Raw genomic sequence first — 25,175 nt, forward strand, 5'->3', positions numbered from 1 at the left:
GTGTTTACATAGATCTAGTACTTTTGAGTCACTTTGATTTACCTTAGTTCAAGTTTTATTTTCATTTTTCATCACTCACTACCATCCACCATCTCATCTGCTATGCTCATCACACCCAGCCTTAAACTTTATTCAGTACAATTTTCAAGAATATACTAGTAGAGATAGAAAAAGAGTATCAGAAAAGAGTGCTAGAAAAAGATCCCTCAATCAGACCTTAAATATGGAGCTGCTACCACTATTCATAATGTACTATCAATGTAAATTTCACTCTGAATTCAGGTGTCTTTCCTTATTTAATAAATTATGCACAATATCAGAATTTCTTCAGTCACTATTGTCACTGGAACAACTGAAACAAGTTGTAATGATCTACGTTTTCAAACAAATATTTATTTGCTTACCTGAGGGTTCTTTATCTTGGATCTTCCCAGAACAAGTCAGAGATTCTTTTGAGATGGTCTGTTTATCTGTCAGTGTGCTAAGACAAAAGATAGAATTATAAAGAAGTGTATCATTAAAAATCACCTTATGAAAACTGCATAATACAAATAGGAGAGATTATATGCAATACAACAGTGGAGAGTCTTTTCACCTCTTGGTTATTAGTATGACCACATTAGTGACTGAAAACAATCCTATCTAATTGCTGATATTCTCATTTCACGTGGTGTAGCTTATGAAGTCTCAATCCAAATCTACTGAATAAAGTTAATATCACAGAATACATCACAACACTGAGCTCTTAATTGGCCTATTGTCAGCAGTCACAACAGAAGGGACACAAATTGTAGGAGCAAAAGGTTTGAGCATGTTGGTGATACGGTATTTAGAAGATTTCACTGCTCATGTCTACCATCCATTTTGAAGGGATTAAAAGCAAAGGGAAGGATCACCAAGTACAATTTCTCTAGCATCTATTATAAACAATAAAAAAAGCAACAGAGTCTTTATCACCCACATGAAATTCATCCCTCCACACACATTTATTGCAGGGTTGCAAACAATGTAAACTTGCCTTTGCGCACACGTAAAACACAATGGCTAGCAGAACAAAAACCAACTGGTTACTTCAAGTATCTAAAGTTAATATGAATCTTTAAGGGAGGGTAGGCAGAGCACAGCCCCAGCCTTCCCCAGCCCAGAGAACAAGAAAAATGCAGCCCCAGCCTTCTCCGGCCCCAGGAATAACAGAAAGGCAGACAGCCCCCTAAGTTCCAGAGGGCAGGTGGTGTGCAATGTGCAGTCCCCCTGTCTCTGGCACATGAGCAGAGCTTGACCCCAGCCTCCCCAACCCTGAAAGGGCTGGCGGCATTGCCCTAGACTTAGAGCCCTGGTCTACACTAGGACCTTAGTCTGAAATAACCCTCCCCCCAAGTTCAAATTAGTAAGCCGTACATCCACACTACCAAACCATCATTTCAGAATAACAGTCCATGGAATTCAAACTCGGTACTCCTGCTTTTCATTAGGAATAACGCTAATTTCGAATTTGTAAGCTAGAAATAACGTTAGTGTGGATGCCCTGATGCCACTAATTTGAACTAATTGGCTTCCAGGTGGCCTCCTGCATCTCCCCAGAGTGCTTCCTGTGGCTCTAAATCTGTAGCGTGTCCACATTAACGGAACCTGCCTTGGACTAAGTTTGATGCTTCCCCATAGTGAGGACATGCACGTTCGAATTTGTTAAATCAGGAGTTCTTAAGTCAATTTTAGTAATTTTGAAATAATTTCCTAGTGTAGACATGGCCTGAAGGAAACACAGGCTATTTTTTAAAGGAGTAGTGAAAACCCATTCCTGTCTTCACACTTCCCCTGTCCCAAACTGAAAGCAATATGCACTATACAGGCTTAGCACCTCCCTCTCCACTTCAGGTGCACTGGAAACACTCTCCCGGCCATATGACATATGACATAAAGGGTTTGTCTAGACTACATGCCTCTGCCGACAGAGGCATGTAAATTAGATATACCGACATAGTCAATTAAGCAGAGATTTAAATATCCCCGGCTTCATTAAAATAAAAATGGCCACCGCATTGTGCCGGCTCAGCTGATCGTCGGCACAGTGCAGCAGTCAAGACGCAGATCGTTCGACAGGGAATGCCTTTGTCGACCACTCCTGTAAACCTCGTTTCACGAGACATAAGGGAGCGGTCGACAAAGGCATTCCCTGTCGATCAATCCACGTCTTGACTGCCGCACTGTGCCAATGATCAGCTGAGTCAGCACAATGTGGTGGCCATTTTTATTTTAATATTTAAATCCCCACTTCATTGACTATGTCGGTATATCTAATTTACATGCCTCTGCCGGCAAAGGCATGTAGTCTAGACAGACCCAAAATGTTTGAAAAGTCAAATGAACAAAAAATGCCAACAACACATGAGTGAATTCCAGGTACTCTTGTCATGTAGCACTGAGCCAGTGCTCACTCCTATTGTTCACTGCCTAGCTCAGTGATTAATATAATTTATGCCGATAATTCTAATTCATAGTACAATGAACAACCGTATGATAATCTGGAAACCATTATTACTATTTATCATTCACTATGAAGTGGCAGGGGATAGATACAATAATAAAAATGAGTCATCCTGTGGCATCTTAGAGACTCACAAAATATATACAGTATCATGAGCTTTCGTGGGCAAAAGCCACTTCTCCAGATGAGCTTGAGTGGCTCATCTGGAGAAGTGGCTTTTATCCACGAAAGCTCATGATTCTATATATATTTTTGTTAGTCTCTGAGGTGCCACAGGACGATTCATTTCTTTTAAAGTTACAGACTAACATGACTAGCGCTCTGAGTCTTTTTAAACATATAATAAGTGAAAGTTGGTATCTTGAAGAGTCTATCTTTTAAAAGATGAGCTCTAGCATGTGAACAGGACAGAGAAGTGGACCAGGGTGTGATGTAAGAGACGAGTTAGCAAATGTAACAGAATGTGTCCCAATCTTCACTTGTCAGTAGCAGTGATCACAGCGCACATCCTCCTTAGCATTATCATTTTGTAGTTTTCTGTATGTACACAGCAGAGGATAAGGAAGTGGTGTTATTAATTTTTATTGACTGGGAGGTTCTCCCAATCTTAAAGGGCAGCATGTGAGAAAGCATGAAAGTGCTTGTCTGAGAAGCAGAAAATGGGGTCACACAAGTTCAGAGATGCTATGATAAGGTCAGAGATGCATGGCGTGACTAGATTGTGGAAGGCTTTGAAAGTAGAAACAAATAGGTTGTATTTGATGCAGTGGAAGAAGTCCATAGATAAAGGGACTTAAAGAAAGGGGGAGATTACATATACACTTGGGTGAAGAAAGGTTCTTCCACTTTGTGGATGATTTCAATATTTAAAAAATCAGTTTTATCCTGGTAAAGAAGAAAAACCAAAAGTTTCAAAATTCTTCCCAAAAAGAAATGGAACAGCTGCTCTGAGGAAGTCTGCATAGTGGGTTTTTTCAAAGTTTAAGATCCTAAAAAGCCCAGGCTGGTGAGGTATTACATTGGCATGTAACCGGGCAGGTTTCCCCATCAGAACCACACCGCAGTTCTGTGGGAATTCTGTCAAAATAGAACTGTCCTCTCAAAATGTTTTGATTTCAATGAATCAGCAAATTCCAACAAAAATATTTTGTCAGAATGTTTCCAGCCAACTCTAGTTACATAAACAGAATGATGGAACATGAATGTAGCAATTGAAATATATATTTAAAAGCTAAGAATTAGTAATAATCTATTTTTAAAATATGTATATTACCATATCTAAACATCTAACATATATTGTTCATATATTTCTTGTCTTTTGTGATCACATTATAACGAAACATTTGATGCTTAAAAACATTATTAATGAATTTTATAAGTATATTTTGAATACTATGATCTCTTAAACCATATTTATTTTGCACCAAGAAAAAAATTAAACAAATGAAAACTAAGTTTTAATTAAAACGTTGCAAATATTCCTCATGATTGCATAAACCATCATCAAAAATCGTGGGCTACGTCTACACTGGCCCCTTTTCCGGAAGGGGCATGTAAATTTCACTAGTCGTCGTAGGGAAATCCGCGGGGGATTTAAATATCCCCTGCGGCATTTAAATAAAAATGTCCGCCGCTTTTTTCCGGCTTTTAAAAAAGCCGGAAAAGAGCGTCTAGACTGGCCCCGATCCTCCGGAAAAAGTGCCCTTACTTTGAAGTAAGAATAAGAGCCTCCGGAAAAGGGCACTTTTTCCGGAGGATCGGGGCCAGTCTAGACGCTCTTTTCCGGCTTTTTTAAAAGCCGGAAAAAAGCGGCGGACATTTTTATTTAAATGCCGCGGGGGATATTTAAATCCCCCGCGGATTTCCCTACGACGACTAGTGAAATTTACATGCCCCTTCCGGAAAAGGGGCCAGTGTAGACGTAGCCATTCAGAAGAACACAGATCTGAGTAGCAGGGTAACAAATACAAGGCTAAAAGGAAATTAGATGAAGAATCAAGAATAGGTATTGATTAGAAACAGAGAGGAGGTTGTAACATAACTCCCTGGTTTGTAGTTTACTCCAGACCTCCAAATCAAATGTGAAAAATGATTCGCTTTGTAAGTTACCTTCTTAGTATATTTATTCGTTTCAGCTGCAATGTGTTCAAAATAGTATTTTGAATATTCACAGTTCCAGCAAGGAGATGTCTTTTCCAAAACCTAAGATTAATATCAAAGCAATAGATATTAGAATGTCAATAACTTTTAAGGCCTGGAATCACAGGTGCTAGATAGCACTGCAGATTTCAGTTATAGAATTTGGATACCCAAATCACTACCATCATTTGTGGACCCCCAAGTAATTAAACTTCTATCTTGTTCCATGAATTTCTGCATGTAGGTGCTAAACAGGGACTTTCTGCTTAACTTTGTGGCAAAATAGGGTGTCGTACATTTTCAGTGCCTCCTTTCAATCTCTGTTTCAATTTTATTTAGAATTCATAACAATTGTCATCTTCCGGGGTCTTCAGTGTGAGTAGCCCCTTTCTGGGCTTTGTTCCTGCCTGTTTAATACAAGACTCTGTTCAGATTTACAGTATTTTCTGTAGATGATTCTATTAGGGTACGTCTACACAGCAACATTATTTCAAAATAATGTCGAAATACTATCAAGCTGGAGGACTTTTTACTCCGACTCCTGTAACCCTCATTGTAGGAGGAGTAAGGGAAGTCTGAGGAAGAGTGTTCTATTTCGAAATAAGTGCTGCTTAGATGCTCCCAATTTCGAAATAAACTACGCAACTGACCTAGCTCAATTTGGGTATCTTATTTCAGGCTAAGCTTTGCTGTATAGATGCACCTTTAAATTGGAAGTGTCAATCAATTATTATCCAGACCCTGGGAGCTGCTCCTCCATTACATCAGTACACAAACCTTCATTGTCTTTGTGGGGAGCTACTAACAATTGAGGAACAATCGGGTGTTCAATTCAGTAACTCAATTAACTTAAGCCTGTTGCTCTCCCCTTTTGGACAGCTCCTAATCTGAGCATTTTTTTTCCCCTCCCTCTTAGGATTTGGAGGAACACTTTCCTTAAACTGTTAAACTTATTTTAAACTTTGTGTTTTGCTTTGGATTGGGCAAGTTTGTTACAGGAGCCCGTGTTTTCAAAGGGAAGAGCTAATTTCTTTTAGTTATTTTTCATGTTTCCTCTCTATCTGTGTATGCGTTATAAAGAGGGATAGAGGGGTGATGATGTGCCAAATTTCCCCCCCAAGCTTGGTTGATATGGGTGTACCAACTGAGAAATTTTTTTTCTTTTTTTTTTCCACTTCTTGTGCATTATTTTGGCACAGAGGTGCTGCAGCAACTTTTAAGTTACCTATTTTACTGCAGGGAGGATTTTTGCTTTTTTGAGCTTTACTTTTATCCCTTAAGGCTTTAATTTTTTCTTTTTTTAAATTTGTTAAATGTTTACAGGTCCTTGGACCATTATGCATGTACATGTAGTACACAGGGGTGCCTTTTGGCAGAGTGGGGGGGTGTTTAGACTAACTCCCACCTAAACTAACTTTATAAACTTCAAAGAAAGAGTCTGCCAGGTCTAGAGTGTTAGACCTTAGCAGCTTATGAAATAAGGGGAGTTGTTACTCCCTTACACATCCGCTGAGTTTTGAGGTTCAGCTGACCCCCCTCCTTGCGTTTAGAGCTCCCTCGTGGGAGAGCCCTGGTGCAGCTGGGATTAGCTCAAGTTTCAGACCTATGCAGAGGCATTCATTTTTTACTTAGTACATTTATACTTATTTTTTACACACCCTTTTTTATTTTACAAATTTTTTTTTCTTCTTTTTTACATTTTTTCTACAGTTTTCATATTTAGATGCATCTTTTTGTATTGTTCAATTCTTATGGGTGTTTTTATTAAGTGGCGCTGCCTTAAGACATCCGGCACTTAATATCAGACTTCATTAGGATTCTATACCAGAAGGCCTTTATTATAAAGGCACTGGAATTTCTGTAGACTGACCTACCCCCATTTTCTGCGCGTGCTTAATTCTGTAAGGCACCGAACTAAAAGTTCCCCTGCTTACACTATTTTTCTGCAAGTTACCGAATCAGAATTCGCCTGCTCGCTCTGCGAGTCACCGAATCAGAATCCGCTTGCTTGCTCTGCGAGTCACTGAATTAGAATCCGCCTGCTCGCTGTGCGAGTTACTGAATTAAGAATTCACCTGCTCGTACTGGTCCCCCCCCTTTTGGTTGCGAGGCACTGGACTCAAAGTCCATCTGGCTCGCAGGAGTTTTTGGCACCTGCCCCAGCCTAGCAGAACACCACGTCCTGGCGCCTGGAGACAGCCTGGCGGAATGGGGTACTATGGACTGGGGTTAGCCTCAGAGGTCAGTACTATGCACACAAATAACAGAGAGAGACAACAAAGCTTTCCTACAGTTCTGTGTGCCGAGAGAGAGTAATGGCACCACACCAGCTTTTAGCGTCCGAACACAGAGGGTTGAGCGCATGGCTGCCTCACTAGAGACACCGGTGTGCCCTTTTGGAACTGTGACACATAAGACAGGCCTAATAGACAAAGACAGACACAGACAAACAAAAATGTTAGCCGCTTCACAAAATTGAATTCCGTAGCTTCCCTTACCTCAATGGCCGGCCGTCACTCCAAATCCCAAGCCCTTACCAGGAGATTTCGTAACAGGTATTTTCTTACCTTCTATTGAGCGCTCTGAGAGGTTTGGAAGTGGAGTGCCGGTCCGTCCATACGGGCAAGTGGCGCGTTAGGAATCTCGGTGGAACCTCCAAATTGTTGAAGCAAAAAAAATGTTCCTTTCTGTTTAAGCAACTAACAAACAGCTTTATTAATTAATAAAGCACAGCATAAGCCAAACGTGGTCACAGCAAAGCCGGGCCCAGTAAGGCTGCTAATACAATCAATTCTAGTATTTTTATACCCTTAGCCAAACAGTTTAATGTTAGGGCATCCAATTACAAAAATTCTTAATTAAATTTAAAAAAACAAAGCCTTATTAACAAGATGGCAAACAGGTACAAAAAGGTACATCTCCTGTCCCAACCAGCCCAATTAACACATACCAATAGCCCATCCTGTAGGCCTCTTCTCACGGGGTAACAAAAAGTTCGCTCTGGTCTACGTGCTTAAAAAAAAAAGCTAAAATGGTTTCTGATATACAAAATGGCTTTTAGCTAAACATAAAATAGCTTCTACAATACTAATCCACAGCTGGATTCTTTTTTAAATGTAGAATGCACAGCAGAATGATCTACAGAATTCTTTTAATTTGACAAACACATTTAAAATGGCCTATTTCTGGGTTTGACCTGCTTTCTGTTTTAGTCTTATTCTTGTGTACGGCAGTTGCAAAGATCTGTGCATAATAAGCCCAAGGTAAAAAGCACTGAACTGGTTAGGCAGCATAGAGAAACCCAATCCTGAATTAAAATGAGCATTGTTGCTGCATGCCTGTCAAGTGATTGTGAGACCTCAGAAAGGACCTTGGTTTGCATGTTGAATATTGCACTTTTAGCCTCTTATTCCATCACCATTCCTGTTCTCTTCCCATGTCCTGGTATTTATGTAACCTTGCAAGAAAGAGCTACATCAATTTATAGCAGCAGAAGATATGACATTATACATCTAATGTGACAACCACCACTTGTGATATCCATAAACTAGCAAAAAATTGTTTGTGTTTACCTAGATATCTAATTGTATTGAAAAGTATATTAACTTATATGTTAATGTAGACCTGCCATTGTCCTAATTATCTAAAGTTTCATATTTAATTTAAACATAATTAACTGTAACTCCTTATAGATACATCCCAATATAATACTGGTTGGTCAAATTCTTTACCCTTCACACAAAGACCAAATAAATAGACTTTGTATGAAAACTCTGCAGGTGTTTAGGAATTGAATCCACTGCCAAGCCATTTGTATTCTGGGCCATACATTGATCCAGTGGCCTTATGTTGGCTCAGTGCTAGCCTCTACATCAACTGATTTGGTCCCAGCATGGAGTGCCTCACACTGACAGTATTTAGGTGATAGAAACTGTCTTCTCCTTAATAGCTTCTCCACTCACACCTCCCAATGTCTGCATACTACCCACAGTGCAGAAGGCATTGATCCTGTTTAAGTATAGGGTTGCCAGATGGTTTCAACAAAAATACTGGACACACTTAACATTACATCACAATCTACATTACATCGTATTTAGAAAATACCAAACATTTATATTTTCTCGTTTGTATTTTCTCAGTTTGTTTCCCGAACAGAAAGCTCAAATACTAGACTGTCCGGTTCGAAACCAGACACCTGGCAACCCTATTTATGTAAGCTGTCTCACTTACCTTTGAATAAATTGAGACATTACATATACATATTTACTGGAGAAAGAAATATTATGAAGATGAATTAAGCAGAGTTGAGGCTGCATAGTCAACCATAATATTTGCATGTCCTGATTTCTGAGTTCTAAGTAGAGTAATCTAATCCTTGCACTAGTATAGGGGTTTGTTTGTTTTGTATTAGATTACATTACCCTGAAGATGGGTTAAGATAAAATCTGAGAGCCTCTAGTGTGGTGTCTCTCAGCTAACCCACCTTCCCAGTTTACAAATCTTTTTCATTACTCACATGTTTCTTCTAGAATCGATTCCGTTTGCTCCTCCTGGGGGACAGTGACTTCTCTGCACAGAAAAATTTGCTTGTGTTTTCCCCACATCAGGTTCCACAGTGCAGCAGCTCTTTCATTTACTCAGCAGCCCTTGCCGCTAGCTCATTGACCCTGCAATCTGATTTCCTAAATGCAGGAAGATTTTGTCTACTAACTGCTATATATTGTTAACAGTAGGTGTACCTCCTCTGCATTAATCACTCCGTTACCTTTTCATATCTGAATTATTGCACAATGTCTAGTTGTTTGTCTTTGCTAATATAGGATTGAATCCTGCAATCTTCTAATTATGCAAAGTTTCTTCACGTGTACATACCTGTTGCCTTCAGTGGGGCCCCTTGCATGAGTGAACATGTGCTTTTAACTTGCCTAGTAATGAATGAACTAAATTAGAAAACATACAATTTTTATCTGCGGCAGAACTTGTTGATCAAACATGGCTTTCATATCCTTTCCCTTGAGGACAATTTGAAATACTAAGGCCCGGTCAACACTGCGAGTTAAGATCAAACTTAGCTGCATTAGGTCAATTTTTTCAACAATGAGTCTACACCACCAATCCCATTGCGCCAATTTTAAGGGCAGTTAGGCTATGTCTAGACCACACGGAAGATTGCATGCAAATTCCATGCAGTTTACTCTCCTTTCCAGTGCCAATAAATATTGTATTAATATTTGCAATGAGAGCTAGGGGTGAGAGCGTGTAATTGAATAGTTGTATAACTGCATCAACTTTTAGCAGTTACACAGTTCTTTGATAGTCCCCGTGGGTGGGGCCTGCAGCCAGTATGCTCCCAATCCCACTACAGGGGAGCCTGCTGCCTCAGTATTCACCTCTGTATCCATGTGCCTCCGTGGAACCATGCATTCCACAGAGCAGCCTCTGTCCACAGGGAACTGGGACCCACTTGCACAGCAGCCTCCCAAAATGAGGTTTATGTGGCTTTTTGAAAAGAGGGGGGCTTGCCGAAAAAGCCGCATCCCGACTGTTTTTACTTTTGAAAGCTCCACTTTAAAAACAGAAGACAAAAGAGAAAAACAAATGGTCTGGGTCAGAGCTGCAGATATGCCACTTCTGTGAGCAGCTTCATGGGATTCTAGAGGAGGACCCATTCAGTACCCCAAAGCTGTTCGTGGATATATGTCCACACACATCGAAAGATCAACTGTTAAGAAAATATAATTTGACATCAGTTAAACGCCTGGTATATTCTTTCCCCAACTTTTCCATTCCCAGTCCAATAAAGCATATTTGGTGCCAAATCTGCAAGGTCGGTGGCACGTCCCGCTTAGTAGGGCTGAGCAAAATATTGATTTTTTGATTTGGTGAGCAAGCCAAAATTAAAAATATATAAATATTTTGATTAGTTTCAAAACAAAATTGGATTTTTTCTTGGAGTAACAAAATTTGTATTTGAATCAACTTCAACAATTCAGTCTATTTGGAAATATGTCAAAATAAAACCTTTTGACATTTCTGAAATGTTTCTTCTCCATATTTTTTCAACCACAAATATTTGCTGGTGCTGAATTTGTCCCAAAATGCAAATAGTTTCACTGCCCCCTAAAACACCTGTAATAAGGCAGACCTCTCTGAAGCATCCTTTTGTGACAGATCAAGTGACTGCTTAAGTTTTCTTTTCAGAATCCCTAGTAACGCCACAATAATTCTCTTTGCCTTAATACTTCGCTCCTGTGGGACCAGTTTATTACTAAAAGTCCTAGACCTAGCCCATTTCTCATGTCCAATCCATACAAGACTTAAAATCCCAAATCTTCAGACTATTGACAAAGCCAGGGGGCCATAGGGAAAATTGTGTCCTGAGTATACTTGCATATTGATGTCCCCAGCCCCACTGACTCTCTGGATTCCAACCCACCCTCGAATGCCTCATTTCCTACTGCCTTCCTGGGCTCCACACTGTCCCCTCTATTGCCCCCAGCTCCTGCCATCTCATTGTGCTTCCCACATCATTCCCTGAGCCCACTGCCTCCCTGGACTCTTCACCCATTCCCCCTTTGCCTTCAACCTGTGCTGTGACCTGTTTGCTCATTCCCAGATTCTGACAAACTGACTGGGGATGCAGCCTCTTCCCCCAAGCAGCCCCCTGACCTCACTCTGTCAATGCCAACCCCTCTCCTGCTGCCAGAGGGTGCCAAACCAGGGAGCATAGCAATAATTATCACTGACTGTGTAAACTTGTTTTCATAAATACTGAACCAGCCTCTCTCACACTAGCTTTCATAAAATGGTAGCTGTCGATCATAAGCAGGAGTGGCTCGAGAAGAGCTGCCGGCAACTGGCGCCTTAAGCGGAATGTGCGATCGGCACCCCTGCCTCCATTGCCCTCAATGGCGTGACGTCATCAACTGCCGAGGCTGCCTACGTCCACGGGCCGCCCCGATCATAAGCATAATTTGACTTCTATATTTGGGGGCCGGGGAACGGCTACCACTAGCAAAAGTTCAGAGCTGAGTGGTTGAAAATGGTAGCTGATGGCAAGGTATTCATGTATTTACAGCATGGAAGGATTATATTTTTAATCCTGCCCTACCCCTCCACCCCACAATATGCACTGCCATCTGCTCCCAGATTGTTTCTTGGATTTTTATTTTGTGCCTGCTATTATGGCAGTGGGTCCAGAGGACCCATGGCATCCCAGTCCCACTGCAGGGCTCTATCTAACATTAGGAATTGCAGGTGTGTAGAAAGTGTTTTTTAAAAATCTGAACTATAAGCTAATAAAACATCAGTTTATTAGTTGCAGGGGGAGGGGGAGGACACAACAATATACCACCCCAATCTATGCCCCTGGTGCTGATAATAGCCTATCCTGAAGTGGAAATGGTAAAATTGATTTGCAAGAAAAGAACAAACATGTGTTTTGCAGTGACTAAATATAATCAAGAATCAGTTCATTCTTTTCCTTTTAGTTTGTAATACAAATTTAGCACCTAGTGGAAAATTATGAGAGCATGGACAAGAATGAATAATACATCAAGCTTTTTAGTCAAAAAGACTTTATTCACCAAGTTACAGTGTGTGACACAACCCTGGAATGATCTTGGAAAAGATTGGCTTGCTCCCTTCTTACCAAAGTCCAGCTTCTCCAGTGGAAACTTTCTAGTAAGTACTTCTGTAGAATGCAATGAGACTGAGCTGGATACAATTTGTTACAATTCTTTTTCTCCCCTCCCTGTTCAAGTAACAGCAGTCAAGTTTCTAGACTCAAAAACATGTCACAGAAAGTATTTTTCCCTCTATGAATTCTGCACTCTTTCATCTTCCTTGATGTCCAGATACCATTTCAACCTAGGACACTGTTTCCAGCATACATACACAGCTATGCATATAATTTAACTGCCGAACTCAAGTCAGGGCATGTCTACACATTAGTCCGAAATAAGTAAAATAGAAATAATAACGCTCGAAATAACAAAATCAAAATAGCATCTCCCCACAATGGAGGAGATTGAAATAGTGTGCCCACAATGACTGGAGGCTGCCTCAGACTTAGAGCACCCAGAAGCACTCTGGGGGGGCTGCAATACATGCTTACAGGGACTTCTCTGTATGGCTGTGTCTCACACGCCATTCCTCCGCTGGACACAAAATGGACACAGTGTGCTCTGGTTGCCCTTGTGGATGCCACAGTACTCACGCCAAGGAGCTGGAGCTGTTGCAAAGCAGTGCTAGGCTCGTGGGCCTCGTGCAGTACCTCATGGCGCAGGACTTCCAAACTGCTCTTATGCTATTCCACCAGGATGAGGGCCAGCTCACACCACCTATGTCCTGGTGCTCCTGCTGCTGTAAATGCCCCTGAATCTCTGGGACACCACAGAATGACGCTTCTGGTGGCGGGGGACCAGTTCGAACTGTTGGGACCTCGTCATCCTGCAGCTATGGGACAACCCGCAGTAGCTGCAGAACTTCTGCATGCAGAAGGCCACCTTCCTTGAGCTCTGTGAGTGGCTCACCCCTGCCCTCAGGCAATAGGACACCCGACTGACCCATCATCCCCCTGTAGAATCGTGTCACCATTTCCCTGTGGAAGCTTGCCACACCAGAAAGCTACTGCTCAGTTGGGAACCAGTTTGGCGAGGGGAAATCCACAGTCAAGGCTGTGCTTGTGCAGGTAGCCAAGGCCATCAACCATGTGCTGCTATGGGGGGTCATCACTCTGGGCATCATGGCCACCATTGTGGATGGCTTTGCTGCCATGGGCTTCACCAACTGTGGGGTGGCCACATATGGCTCACACATCCCCATCCTGGCCCCCAACTGCCATGCCTTGGACTACATAAACAGGAGTGGGTACTGCATTCCATGGTGCTGCAAGTCCTCATGGATCACAAGGGATGCTTCACCAACATCAGTATCAGCGTCACCTGGAAGATGTATGATGCCCGTATCTATTAGAACTCCTGCCTGTTCCAAAAGATGTATACTGGCACTTTTTTCCCCGATTGCCATCAGAGTCAGAGAGGTGGACATGCCCATCATGATCCTGGGCGACGCAGCCTGCCCCTTGCTCCTCTGTCTCATGAATCCATACTCAGGTAGCTTGGATCCCACCAAAGTGCACTTCAATGATAGGCTTAGCAGTGCCACATGGTGGTAGAGTGTGTGTTCAGATGCTTAAAGGGGAGGTTCAGGAGTCTCCTCACATGCCTGGACCTCAACGAGTGCAACATCCCCTTTGTGGTGGTGACTGTGTGCTCCACAACCTGTGAGAGCAAGGAGGAGACTTTTCTGCCTGGGTGGGGGTGAGGCTGAACGGCTGGCCGGGGCAAAAGAGCAGCTGGACACCAGTGCCATTCGGAGAGCACATCAAGGAGCTGTGTACATCAGAGAAACTTTGAGGGAGAGTTTCATGCAAGACCAGCTATGAGACTCTCCCCCGTGCTTCTCCAAAAGAGGTCCCTGCATTCCCTCTGTGTGTCTTTCCTCCCTCACTCCTTCCTTCCCTGCAGAGCAAAGCCTTCTTTTGTGGAACAACCTCAGGCGACATACAACAGGGGAGGGACTGGGGAAAGAACCTGGAATGGAGAAGGAGGGAGGAGGGGGAAGAAGGGGAAAATGAACTCAGGGATGGGGCTGGGACTGGTGCCTGCTTCTGGTTGTTTGTGAGGTTTCGGCTTCCCGAAACATCCCAACACCATGTGTTCTGGGGCCTTAGCGGTCCTTCCTAGGAAAGGAAGACATGGGGTGGAGGTGGATGGTGGCCCACTCCATGTACAAGGCCATGCACTCCGTCACCAAGATGAAGGAGGAGCACATAGACATGAGCTGATGTGCCAGCTAGTTCCAGATGGCCTTCCTCTGGTCAGCGACCCGCTCCTGGTGCTCCTCCTTGAGCCCCCAGAGAAGGGACTGCAGGCAGGCCATCTGTTCCCACATGAGGTCCTCCCAGGTGCATTTCATCCCATAGCTCCTGCAGAGTTGGGAAGATGGTGTGGGACGTACCAAGCTTGCAGCTGCCCCAACTGTGAAGAGAAGTTAAAAGGGAAATCATCCCAGGAGACACTAAGTATGAATCCTAGACCTAATCTCTGAGCCAACACTGAAGGTCTCAATTCAGATGATGGTGATCTGCTTCGAGCATGGCCATATGTTGCTAACACAGTGGGCACAGACATCCCAGGAAAGCATCGCAACACCTATGACCTGGGGACAAGTAGGCATGGAAAGGTGCTGGCCAGGTCAGTATCCTGCAGGTGGGAGAGGGGATGGGGCAGCTCAGGGTGTGTCTAGACTACTGAGTTTTTAAAAAAAAAAAAAATTCTCCTGAATCTAGACTGCCGTCGCATTCTTTCAAAATTAAATTGAAAGAATGCAGCGTTTTTTTCGAAATCGGTAAACCTACTTTTACCGTTAAGAATGCCTTTTTTTTTTAAAAGAGCTCTTTCAAAAAAAAGGCATTCTTGATGGCAAACAAGGCGTTTTCAAAAGAGAGCTTCCAGATTGCCTGGGTGCTCTCTTTCGAAAAAGCGGCTTGCTTTTTCAAAACCCTTACAGCTGTCTAGACTATCTCTTTTGAAAGAGGCTTGTAGTCTAGATGTACCCTCAGATTCCTACTGTGTCTGGCACACACCGTGTCTGGCACTGGTGGCATACAGCAGAGAGAGAACTTCTATCCCTGGGGGGCGGGGAATGGGGGAGGTGTGTGAGAATGGCAGAGGCCACTTGAAAGGAGAGAGTGCTGCTGGGTTCTCCTCCTCTTCCTCCTGACAGCAGGTTCCCATGCATGGGATCAGTCTCCTCCACATTGCCATGCTTGACCAGAAGCAAATGCTACCGAAGTGCGGGCATGACCCTGTGCCATGTGCGTCACTGCTGTGTGTTTCCATGACCCCAGACTCCTTAGTGGTGGCTTGTCGTGGGAAGGTGTGCTGCCAGAGAGGCTGGACTAAGGCAGGTCTCTCCAAGAACCTTGTGAGAAGGACTGAGGGGTTCCTGTGTGAGATTGTCATGGGGCTGAGTGCTACAGACCGATACTCCATGTGCACAGATTGTTGTGCAAACCCCACACTGAGTAGGTCAAGTGAGGAGCAAGCAGCCCCTTACAGCCCGTCTCGTGCCCCTCCGTGTTGATAGGGAATGTTATAGAACTCACCTAAAGTGCCTTTCCCAGGATCATCTGAGGCCTGGGAGACACCCTGGGAGGGGAAGACTGGCTCCGGGGTGAGGAGGTTCTCCTGGCTGGTGGAGATGGTCACCTGGCTGGCCTCCTCCTCCTCCTCTTCCTCCTTCTCCTTCTTCTTCTTGTCCACAATCCTACCCTCGTGGAAGCTGATGCCAGGTGTGTCCTGGCTGAACTCTGCAATGCCAGCAGGAGAGGTGTCCGGCCCTGCCCCCTCCCTGGATGGCATCAAGCTGCTTGTAGTAGCAGCAGATGTGCAGTGCTGCCGGGGAGCATCTACTCTGCTCCCTGGCCTTGTGGTAGGCCTGCCAGAGCTCCTTCACCTTCATGCAGACCTAGTCGAGGGTCCGACTGTGGTCTTTGTTGACCAGGCTGGTGGCAATCTGGCTGTACATGTCTGTATTTAGCTTTCTGGTGTGGAGATCCTGGAGATTGGTCTCCTCCCCCAGACCTCGATGAAGTCCAGGATCTCTGCACGAGTCTAGGCCGAAGCTCTCCTGCATCCCTGTCCAGTGGAAGCTGAGGGTGCAGCAGAAGCGCTGGCAGCTGTGGGAGGCTCTGAGGGTACATCTACACTACAACGTTAATTCGAACTAACTTAGTTCGAATTAGTTAATTCGAACTAAGCTAATTTGAACTAACGCGTCTAGAACTAAAAACTAGTTCGAATTAGCGTTTTGCTAATTCGAACTAGCAAGTCCACATTGAGTGGACCCTGAACAGGGCTTAAGGATGGCCGGAAGCAGTGCCGGCAGGGCATCAGAGGAGGACTTAGAGCGTGGAGATGCTGTCTCAGGCTAGCCGAGGGCTGCGCTTAAAGGGTCCCGACCCCCACCCCGGACAAACCGTTCTAAGGGGTGCCCCGCTTGCAAAGCAGTCCTGGCTTGGAGTGCCCGGACTACCCACACTGGGCACATCACACCACTCGGCCATCAGCCCGGCTGCACTTGCCGCAGGCTGCCATCTGGGGAGAGAGGGCAATCGGGGGGCTGCAGGAGAGCTTCCACCCCCAGAAGCCCGCAGAGCCAGCTCAGTCCTCCCCATCGGGGGCTCGTACCCCATTCCTCCCTCACCTCCTTCCACTTACCCTTCCCTAGCCCCCCTTCTTATTGATGTACAAAATAAAGATAACGTTTCTTCCAACATTGACTCTGTCTTTATTGAACAAAACTGGGGGAAGACTGGGAAAAGGAGGTGGGAGAGGGGAAGAGAAAGGCTGGGAAAGGGGAGGGCAACTAACATGATCAGGGGTTGGGAACAGGTCCCAGATGAAGAGAGGCTACAGAGACTGGGACTGTTCAGCTTAGAAAAGAGGAGATGGAGCGGGGACAGGATAGAGGTCTCTAAAAGCAGGGGTTGGGTGGAGAGGGTGCACTCAGAAAAGTTCTTCATGAGTTCCCATAAAGAAGGACTAGAGAACACCAAAGGAAAGAAATGGGTAGCAGGCTTCAAACTAGTAAGAGAAAGTTGTTGTTCACAAAGCAAATAGTTAACCTGTGGAACTCCTTGCTGCAGGAGGCTGTGAAGGCTAGAACTAGAACAGAGTTTAAAGGGAAGTGAGATCAAGTCATGGAGGTTGGGTCCATGGAGTGCTATTAGCCAGGGAGTAGGAGTGGTGTCCCTGCCCAAGGTTTGTGGAAGGCTGGAGAGGGATGGCACGAGACAAATGGCTTGGTCACTGTCTTCGGTCCATCCCCTCCAGGGTCCCTAGGGTTGGCCGCTGTCGGCAGACAGGCTACTGGGCTAGATGGACCTTTGGTCTGACCCAGGACAGCCATTGTAAGCTCAGGGCTCAGGGTCGGGGGTCTCAGTGGACCCCCTTGATTTTCATGCACACCTGCTCCTGGGTGGCCAGGCTGGCAGCTCTCCTACCCATGACGGCCACTTTCCTGTGCCTAGTGCGGAGATCGTGGACGAGGTCCACGATGTCTGCACTAGCCCAGGAAGGTGCCCGCCTCTTGCGGTCCAGGGCAAGCTCCCGGGAGCCGCCAGCCTGGTCCCGGGAAGAGGGGGTGGGCTGGGGGGCATCGGGTGGGTGGCTCTGTGCCGTGCCAGGTGCAGGGTCTGCTGGCTGGGTGCTGGCAGGTTTGCACCTAGCACGGGCACCGTAGCCAGCCCGTGCCCCTTTAAGGGGTCCAGGGCTGGGAGGGGGGCATAGAGTTTCCCTGGTGTTGGCCAGAGTGGCCACCAGGGAAAGCTGGGGAGGGCTAGCCTCCCACTAGTTCGAATTAAGGGGCTACACAGCCCTTAATTCGAACTAGTAAGTTCGAACTAGGCTTAATCCTCGTAAAATGAGGTTTTCCTAGTTCGAACTAAGCGCTCCGCTAGTTTGATTCAAATTCGAACTAGCGGAGCGCTAGTGTAGCGGCTATGAATGTTAGTTCGAACTAACGTCCGTTAGTTCGAACTAACATTGTAGTGTAGACATACCCTGAGGGAGTGTAGGGATCTACCAGGGCTCCTGGGATGCTGCTGTGTGGCATGGGGCTGGCAAAGCTCACCATGAGGCACAAGCCCTTCTCTGCTGCCTGCAGTTGTAAGCTCTGCAGGAGAAGGGGAGCAGTGGAGATGGCAGGCGTGGACAGAGCGGTCACAAGTGCAGCTGTGAAAGGCATCTAAAGGCCAATTATTTCGAATTAGCAGCACCAGATTGTCCACACTAACACTATTTCAAAATAACAATTTTTAAATAAGCGTTATACTCCTAGGAAAGCAAGAGTACAGATTTTGAAATAATCAGCCCGTTATTTCTAAATAATGGGTTTGGTATTGTGGACACTCTACAATACTCTATACTCTATTGTGGACTTACTATTTTGAAATAACCCCCTATGGTAGATCAGGGCCCAGAGTACTTTGCACTATTTGATGAGATTAAAAGTACTATGCCACTTTATTTACAAAAACCACCACAAAAGCCAATCTATCTCAAATATTTCAAATGTCTGCCTCTAGTCCTCAGAACTCCAGTGTCACCAATATCTGTTTAACAGAAAATCAACAAAGACAAAGCAAAAAAAAATCCCAAAATTAAAACACAATTTAAGAGGATTAAGCTGTTTCCACGAAGTCCATAGGTATAAAAAGTCACAGATCAGCATCTGGCATCCAATCCCATATATTTCTTACTTCCCTCATCATTCTCTGCACCACCACCACCCACATGCCCCCTGCATAATTCTGCTTCAACCCCTACATCTGCCTCCTCGTACCCTCACTGACTTTTCCTTCACCTCATTCTCTCCATTCACCTTTCAGCGGCTCTTTGCTTCCTCATAGCCCATGTTCTGTCTAGCCCCCTAAATTATACAGTGACAGCTTTTTTGTCTGTGAGCATAGTTTCAATCTCATTGAAAACAGTGAGAGATGAAAGACAATTTTGTTTAGGGAGCCTCATTTCTACAAGCTGATAGATTACAGGGAAACGGTGGCCATCTTCCTGGCTTCATGGTAGCCAGTCTGAATAGGTGAAAATTCACAAGTTAGCAATCTTTCCTCTTTCACAAGAATACGTTAAAAAATAACCAGCCCAAATTGGGAGAGCTGTGACAAAATAACAGGAGATGGCAATACTGCATCCTGTTAGTAACACATCACAACACGCTCCGGGACAGTTCGGAGCTGCATGGCAGTGGCATTGGGACTCTGCAACTCTCAGCCCCTAGCGTTGAAGTCACGGAGGTCTTTGGAAGTCAGAGATTCCATGACTTCCACATCATCTGTGACAAAGTCACTGCGTTATCCATATCCTCATACACTCTGTAGATCAGGGCTACTCAACACGCGGCCCATAAGCCACATGCAGCCCACAGCCCATTTGTTTGTGGCCTGCCATGCAGTTTGGGTTTGGGTTTATGCAGGACTCAACATGTGGCCCGTGGATGGGAACCAAAAATCAGTAGTCAGTATAATGGTCTGCTGTTGATATGAATTTTAGTAGTTAAATTGATGGACTGTCATTGCTCATTAAAAGTGCTGTCATATGGGTGGAAATTGCGTAAATATTGCATTTTATTAATATCAGCAGAACTGACTTAAACGGGGCCTGTGTGTTGTAGAATCTTACCTTAATCTTTGCATTCATGCCTGTCAGTGTAAAAGAAGCTATTTGCATGTATATTTGCATGTATATGCAGCCACACTTAAGTTGCGGCCTTCGGCATGTGCCTTCAGTATCACTGTGGTCCCCCGGGGCTCCCAAAGTTGATTAGCCCTGCTGTAGACACTGACACACGCCTCAGTTCAGCAATGCACTTAACCATACATTTACATTTAGAACATAAGAACAGCCATTCTGGGTCAGACCAAAGATCCATCTAGCCCAGTATCCTGTCTGCCAACAGTGGTCAATGCCAGACGCCCCAGAGGAAGAGAACATGATAGTAATCCTCATGTGATCCCTCTCCTGTCATCCAATTCCAGACAACAGAGGCCACAGAAACCATTCCTACCCATCCTGGCTAATAGCCATTGATAGACGTAACCTCCATGAATCTATCTAGCTCTTTTCTGAACCCTGTTAAAGCCCTAGCCTTCACCACATCCTCTGGCAAGGAGTTCCACAGGTTGACTATGCGCTAAGTGAAGAAAAACTTCCTTTTGTTTGTTTTAAACCAGCTACTTATTAATGTCCCCTAGTTCTTATATTGTGGGAATAAGTAAATAACTTTTCCTTATGTAACCCTTCTGCCAGGCCGAGTAAATAGCAGCAGCAAGGGCCGGGTTCAGTATCTAGGGGTCTCCTCCCAACGAGGTAACACAACACCGGCTCGAGCCCCCACCCAGTGACCTGGGAAATCTTACATACACCTCTGGGTGCCTCAAAAGAGGCAATTCTTCCCCTCTCGCAAGCACAGAGCCTCAGTATAGTAGCAAACCTTTAATAACATGAGGTAACTGACATCTGCATTAAATTGGGGAAACACCACAACTCGGATTTACCAACCAAACAATGAGCAAAGGCCCCCCCCAGCCACAAATCAACCAAACAATGAGCAAAGGCCCTCCCCCCAGCCACAAATCTCCCCAATGTCCCAAAAGTCCAACACCCCAAGAGTCTCAGCCTTGGGTCAGTGCCGTCCCAGGGTTCAAAAGTCCACCCGGCAAGGTTTCACCATCCCAACCTGGAGGAGGGGGGGATCGATGCACCTTACGTGGCCCGGTGGCTCCGCCTCTCCGTGCCGCCGTCAACGCGAGTCACTCTGCCACACTCCACTTGTCGTCAGGTGAGCCGCCTCCACTGTCCAGCTCCGCAAATCCACCAACCGTCTCGGTCCACGCTCCCGCTGCTCCGCCAGCTGCCGCTCCTACCAGCCGCAGGCCGCCATCAGCCCTCAGGTGCCATCAGCCCTCAGGTCGCCCCGCCAGCTGCATCTACTGTCCTGTCCGCCTGCACTTGCTGGTTGCCCCTTGCAAACTGCTCTGCTAGCAGCACATCACCAGGCTCCCCTCAGCAACAGTGATTTCAGCTCTCGTCTACAGCAAAGTTAGCTCTACAACTCACAACTAGACTCCTAATGGAATCTAAATTAACTCTGATATTCCACAGCAGAATATCAGAGTTAATTAACCCATGCCCCTTGTCTAGCGAGTGCTACTTAGTTTATGGCGAATCCCTCTGTCATAAACAGTTCCACCATTCCATTGTCCTTGATTCGCATAATCAGGGTAACAACACTTTTATCCCCTCTGCCTCAATAACAGAGAGACTGGGGCTCCCACAGTGGCCAAAGTGACGATTTGGGCTGCTGTGGCACATACTAGACAGGGTGGGTGTGTCTATGCAAATTGGGCTCAGCCCCTGAAGTCTCTTTGCACCACTTGCCACAGTTCGCCACTAGATGTCAGGATAGAGTTTACCCTGACCCTGCTTACACTTATTCACGTTTTCCACACCAGTCATGATTTTATAGACCTTGTGACAGGGCGCCTGCCCTGCACCGGCCCCTTAAGACCAGGGCTCAGGCCCTGAGCCGGGGCTGGAAACAGAGAGGCCAGCTGAAGCTGTTTGGGCTAGGGAGGGCCCAGCTGGCAACTATCTAGGGCAGCACAATTGGCTTGTAGAAGCCAGCTGAAACTATTAGGGCGAGTGAGAGCCCAGCTGGCAGGTATATAGAGAAGCACAGTTTGCTTAGGGGGAGAGCCAGTGAAGAGCTGACTGTGGAGGAAGCAGGAGCTCCTAGGAGGGAGACAAGCTGGGGATAGCCAGTCAAGACTTCCCCCTGGCTAGGGACTGGAGACAAAACCCTGGTTTGGATGTGGATCACAGCGTGGCTTAGGTAAGCAGGGCCGTGGAGATAATCCCAATGCCAATGATGAGCAACCCATACAGACTGTAACTTGCCCTGAGAGGGGCTAGATGAGGACAGTCGGGGCACTGAGGCATGGTGGGGGGGCTTGCTCCCTGACAGACCTCTATCATATCTTGCCTTTGTCTTCTCTTTTCTAAGATGAAAAGCCCAAGTCTTTTTAATCTCTCCTCATATGTGACCCATTCCAAACCCCTAATCACTTTTGTTGCCCTTTTCTGAACCTTTTCCAATGCCAATATATCTTTTATGAGATGAGGCAACCACATCTGTATGCAGTATTCAAGAAGTGGGTGTACCATGGCTTTATATAGAGACATTCAGATATTTTTATACTCTATCCCTTTTTTTAATGATTCCTAACATTCTGTTTGCTTTTTCGGTTGCTGCTGCTCACTGGATAGTTTCAGAAAACTATCCACAATGACTTCAAGATGTCTCTCTTGAGTAGTTGTAGCTAAATTAGTCCCTATCATATTGTATGTATAGTTGGGGTTATTTTTTCCAATGTGCATTACTTTACATTTGTCAACATTAAATTTAATTTGCCATTTTGTTGCCCAGTCACTTAGTTTGGTGAGATCTTTTTGAAGCTCTTCACAGTCTGCTTTGGTCTTAACTATCTTGAGTAGTTTGGTATCATCTGCAAACTTTGCCACCTCAGGGTATGTCTACACTAGCCCCTTATTTCGAACTAGGGTGGCTAATGTAGGCATCGAACTTGCAAATGAACCCTGGGATTTAAATATTCTGGGCTTCATTTGTATGTTCCTGGGCGGGAGCCATTTTTAAATCCCCTTAGTTGGAACTTACTGCCTGCGGCTACATGTGGCAGTCAGAAATTAATCCAGACTAAGTCCTTAGTTCGGATTAACTGTTATACCTAATTGCGGAGGAAGTGGGGGGGGGGGAAGGAGGGGAGGAAGAAGAAAGAGACAGAGAGCAGACAATCCACAGAGGGGCAGCCAAGTCAGTCTGCAACAAGAAACTCAAACAACAAATAATCTAGTGGTAGAGGAAGTGGGTCTGGCCCACGAAAGCTCATCATCTAATAAACCATCTTGTTAGTCTTTAAAGTGCTACATTGTCCTGCATTTTGCTTCAAATAATCTAGTAGCATCTTAAGGACTAAATAGTTACAAGAAGCTGATAAAAACCATTAGCACCTCCATTGTTTGACTTAATTGTTAATAAATAAATGTCTCAAGTGTTCATTTTCATATATTATTTTGGTTTAGTATGACCCTGTGGATGAGATGTTAGATATGTTGGGGGCTGGGGCTTCTAAACTCAACGGCTTCGTCTAGACTGGCAAGATTTAACGCAAATACTCTAAACGCAAGAGATTTTGCATTAGAGTAAGAGAGCGTCTATACTGGCATGTGCCTTTGTGCAAAAGATTTGCTTTGCGCTCATGCGCAAAAAAGCTCCGATGGCCATTTTAGCCATCAGGCTTTCTTGCGCAAGAAATTGATGTTACCTGTTTACACTGGCCACGTGTGCAAGAGGACTTATCCCTGAGAGGGAGTATCAGAGTATTTGCACAAGAAGCACTGATTTAATACAGTAGAACGTCAGTGTTCTTGTGCAAATACAGGCAGTCCCCGACTTATGTCGGATCCGCAGTTACGAACGGGTATTTTCTCGCCCTGGAGGACTGGAGCGGTGGGATGCCGCCTGCCTCCTCCGGGGCGAGAAAAGCTGCTCCCCGTCTCTGCTGGGGGAGCCAGCAGACCAGGGAGACGGGGAGCAAAGCGGCGGAGGACCCGGGGCCGGACCTGCGGCCGCTTCCAGATCAGCTGGAAGCGCCACGGGTCCGGCCGGGTCCTCCACGGCTTTGCTCAGCGTCTCCCTGGTCTGCAGACCAGGGAGACGCTGAGCAAAGCGGCGGAGGACCCGGGGCCAGACCCGCGGCACTTCCAGCTGATCTGGAAGCGCTGTGGGTCCAGCCCGGGTCCTCCGCGGCTTTGCTCAGCGTCTCCCTGGTCTGCTGGGGGGGATGCAGCTAGTGCCCCGCCCCCCCCCCCCCCCAGCAGACCAGGGAGACGTGGAGCAAAGCTAGGGGCCTGTCGTAGAGCAGGTGGGGTGCTGCCGGTTGGTCCCGCAGCACCACTCCTTGGCACTACTGGACCAACCCGGCAGCACCCCAGCTGCTCTGCCCCAGGAGTCCTGATTCAGCCGCTGCTGGTCAGTTTCAGCAGTGGCTCAATCAGGACACCTGGGGCAGAGCAGCTGGGGTGTTGTTGGGTTGGTCCAGTAGCGCCGAGGAGCGGCCGTGCTACTGGACCAACCCAGCAGCACCCGAGCTGCTCTGCCCCAGGTGTCCCCAAGTCAGCCGCTGCTGAAACTGACTAGCGGCTGACTACAGGAAGCCCGAGGCAGAGTTGCTCTGCCCCGGGCTTCCTGGAATCAGCTGCTGATCAGTTTCAGCAGCGGCTGAATCTGGATGCCAGTTCCGACTTACATACAGATTCAACTTAAGAACAAAACTACAGTCCCTATCTTGTACGTAACCCGAGGACTGCCTGTACTCGTGGCCAGTATAGACAGGCGGCAAGATTTTGCATAAAAGCATCTGCTTTTGTGCTAAATCTTGCAAATGTAGACGTAACCAAAGGGTATGTCTACACTGCCACCCTAGTTTGAACTTGGGTGGCTAATGTAGGCATTCAAATTTGTAAATGAAGCCTGGGATTTAAATATCCCGGACTTCATTTGCATGTTCCCGGGCACTGCCATTTTTAAATGCTCCATAGTTCGAACTGCCTGCCTGCAGCTACACGCGGCATGGATTAGGTAGTTCGAAATAAAACTCCTAATTCGAACTACCATTAAACCTCCTTGCACTTGAAACTGACCTCCAATCAAACATGAAGCCATTGATCACTACTGTTGTTGAGCCCGACAATCTAGCTAGCTAGCTTTCTATCCATCTTACAGTCCATTTATCCAATCCATACTTCCTTAACTTGCTGGCAAGAATATTGTGGAAGACCGTATCAAAAGCTTTGCTAAAGTCAAGGTATATCACATCCACTGACTT

At 45.6% G+C, this 25,175-nt stretch overlaps 1 protein-coding gene across 8 annotated transcripts in view; it reads right to left on the bottom strand.

Annotated features, from left to right (window-relative positions):
• Window positions 1-25,175, bottom strand: part of ACSBG1 (acyl-CoA synthetase bubblegum family member 1) — a 72,193-nt gene that overhangs the window by 45,159 nt on the left and 1,859 nt on the right. For 2 of the 8 annotated variants that reach the window (XM_089781920.1, XM_075897614.2), the window contains exons 2-3: window positions 4,595-4,687; window positions 405-481 (exon numbers count right to left, since the gene is read on the bottom strand). In XM_089781920.1, coding sequence (XP_089638046.1) covers window positions 405-481; window positions 4,595-4,687 — 170 coding nt within the window. Of the gene's footprint in view, window positions 1-404; window positions 482-4,594; window positions 4,688-7,191; window positions 7,324-7,574; window positions 7,876-8,854; window positions 8,890-9,140; window positions 9,403-25,175 lie in introns of those variants that run through there. The other 6 variants (XM_075897615.2, XM_075897619.2, XM_075897616.2 and 3 more) reach the window with 6 other exon arrangements.

The sequence above is a fragment of the Pelodiscus sinensis genome, chromosome 14 (assembly GCF_052426305.1).
Source record: "Pelodiscus sinensis isolate ZL-2025 chromosome 14, ASM5242630v1, whole genome shotgun sequence".
NCBI lineage: Eukaryota > Metazoa > Chordata > Testudines > Trionychidae > Pelodiscus > Pelodiscus sinensis.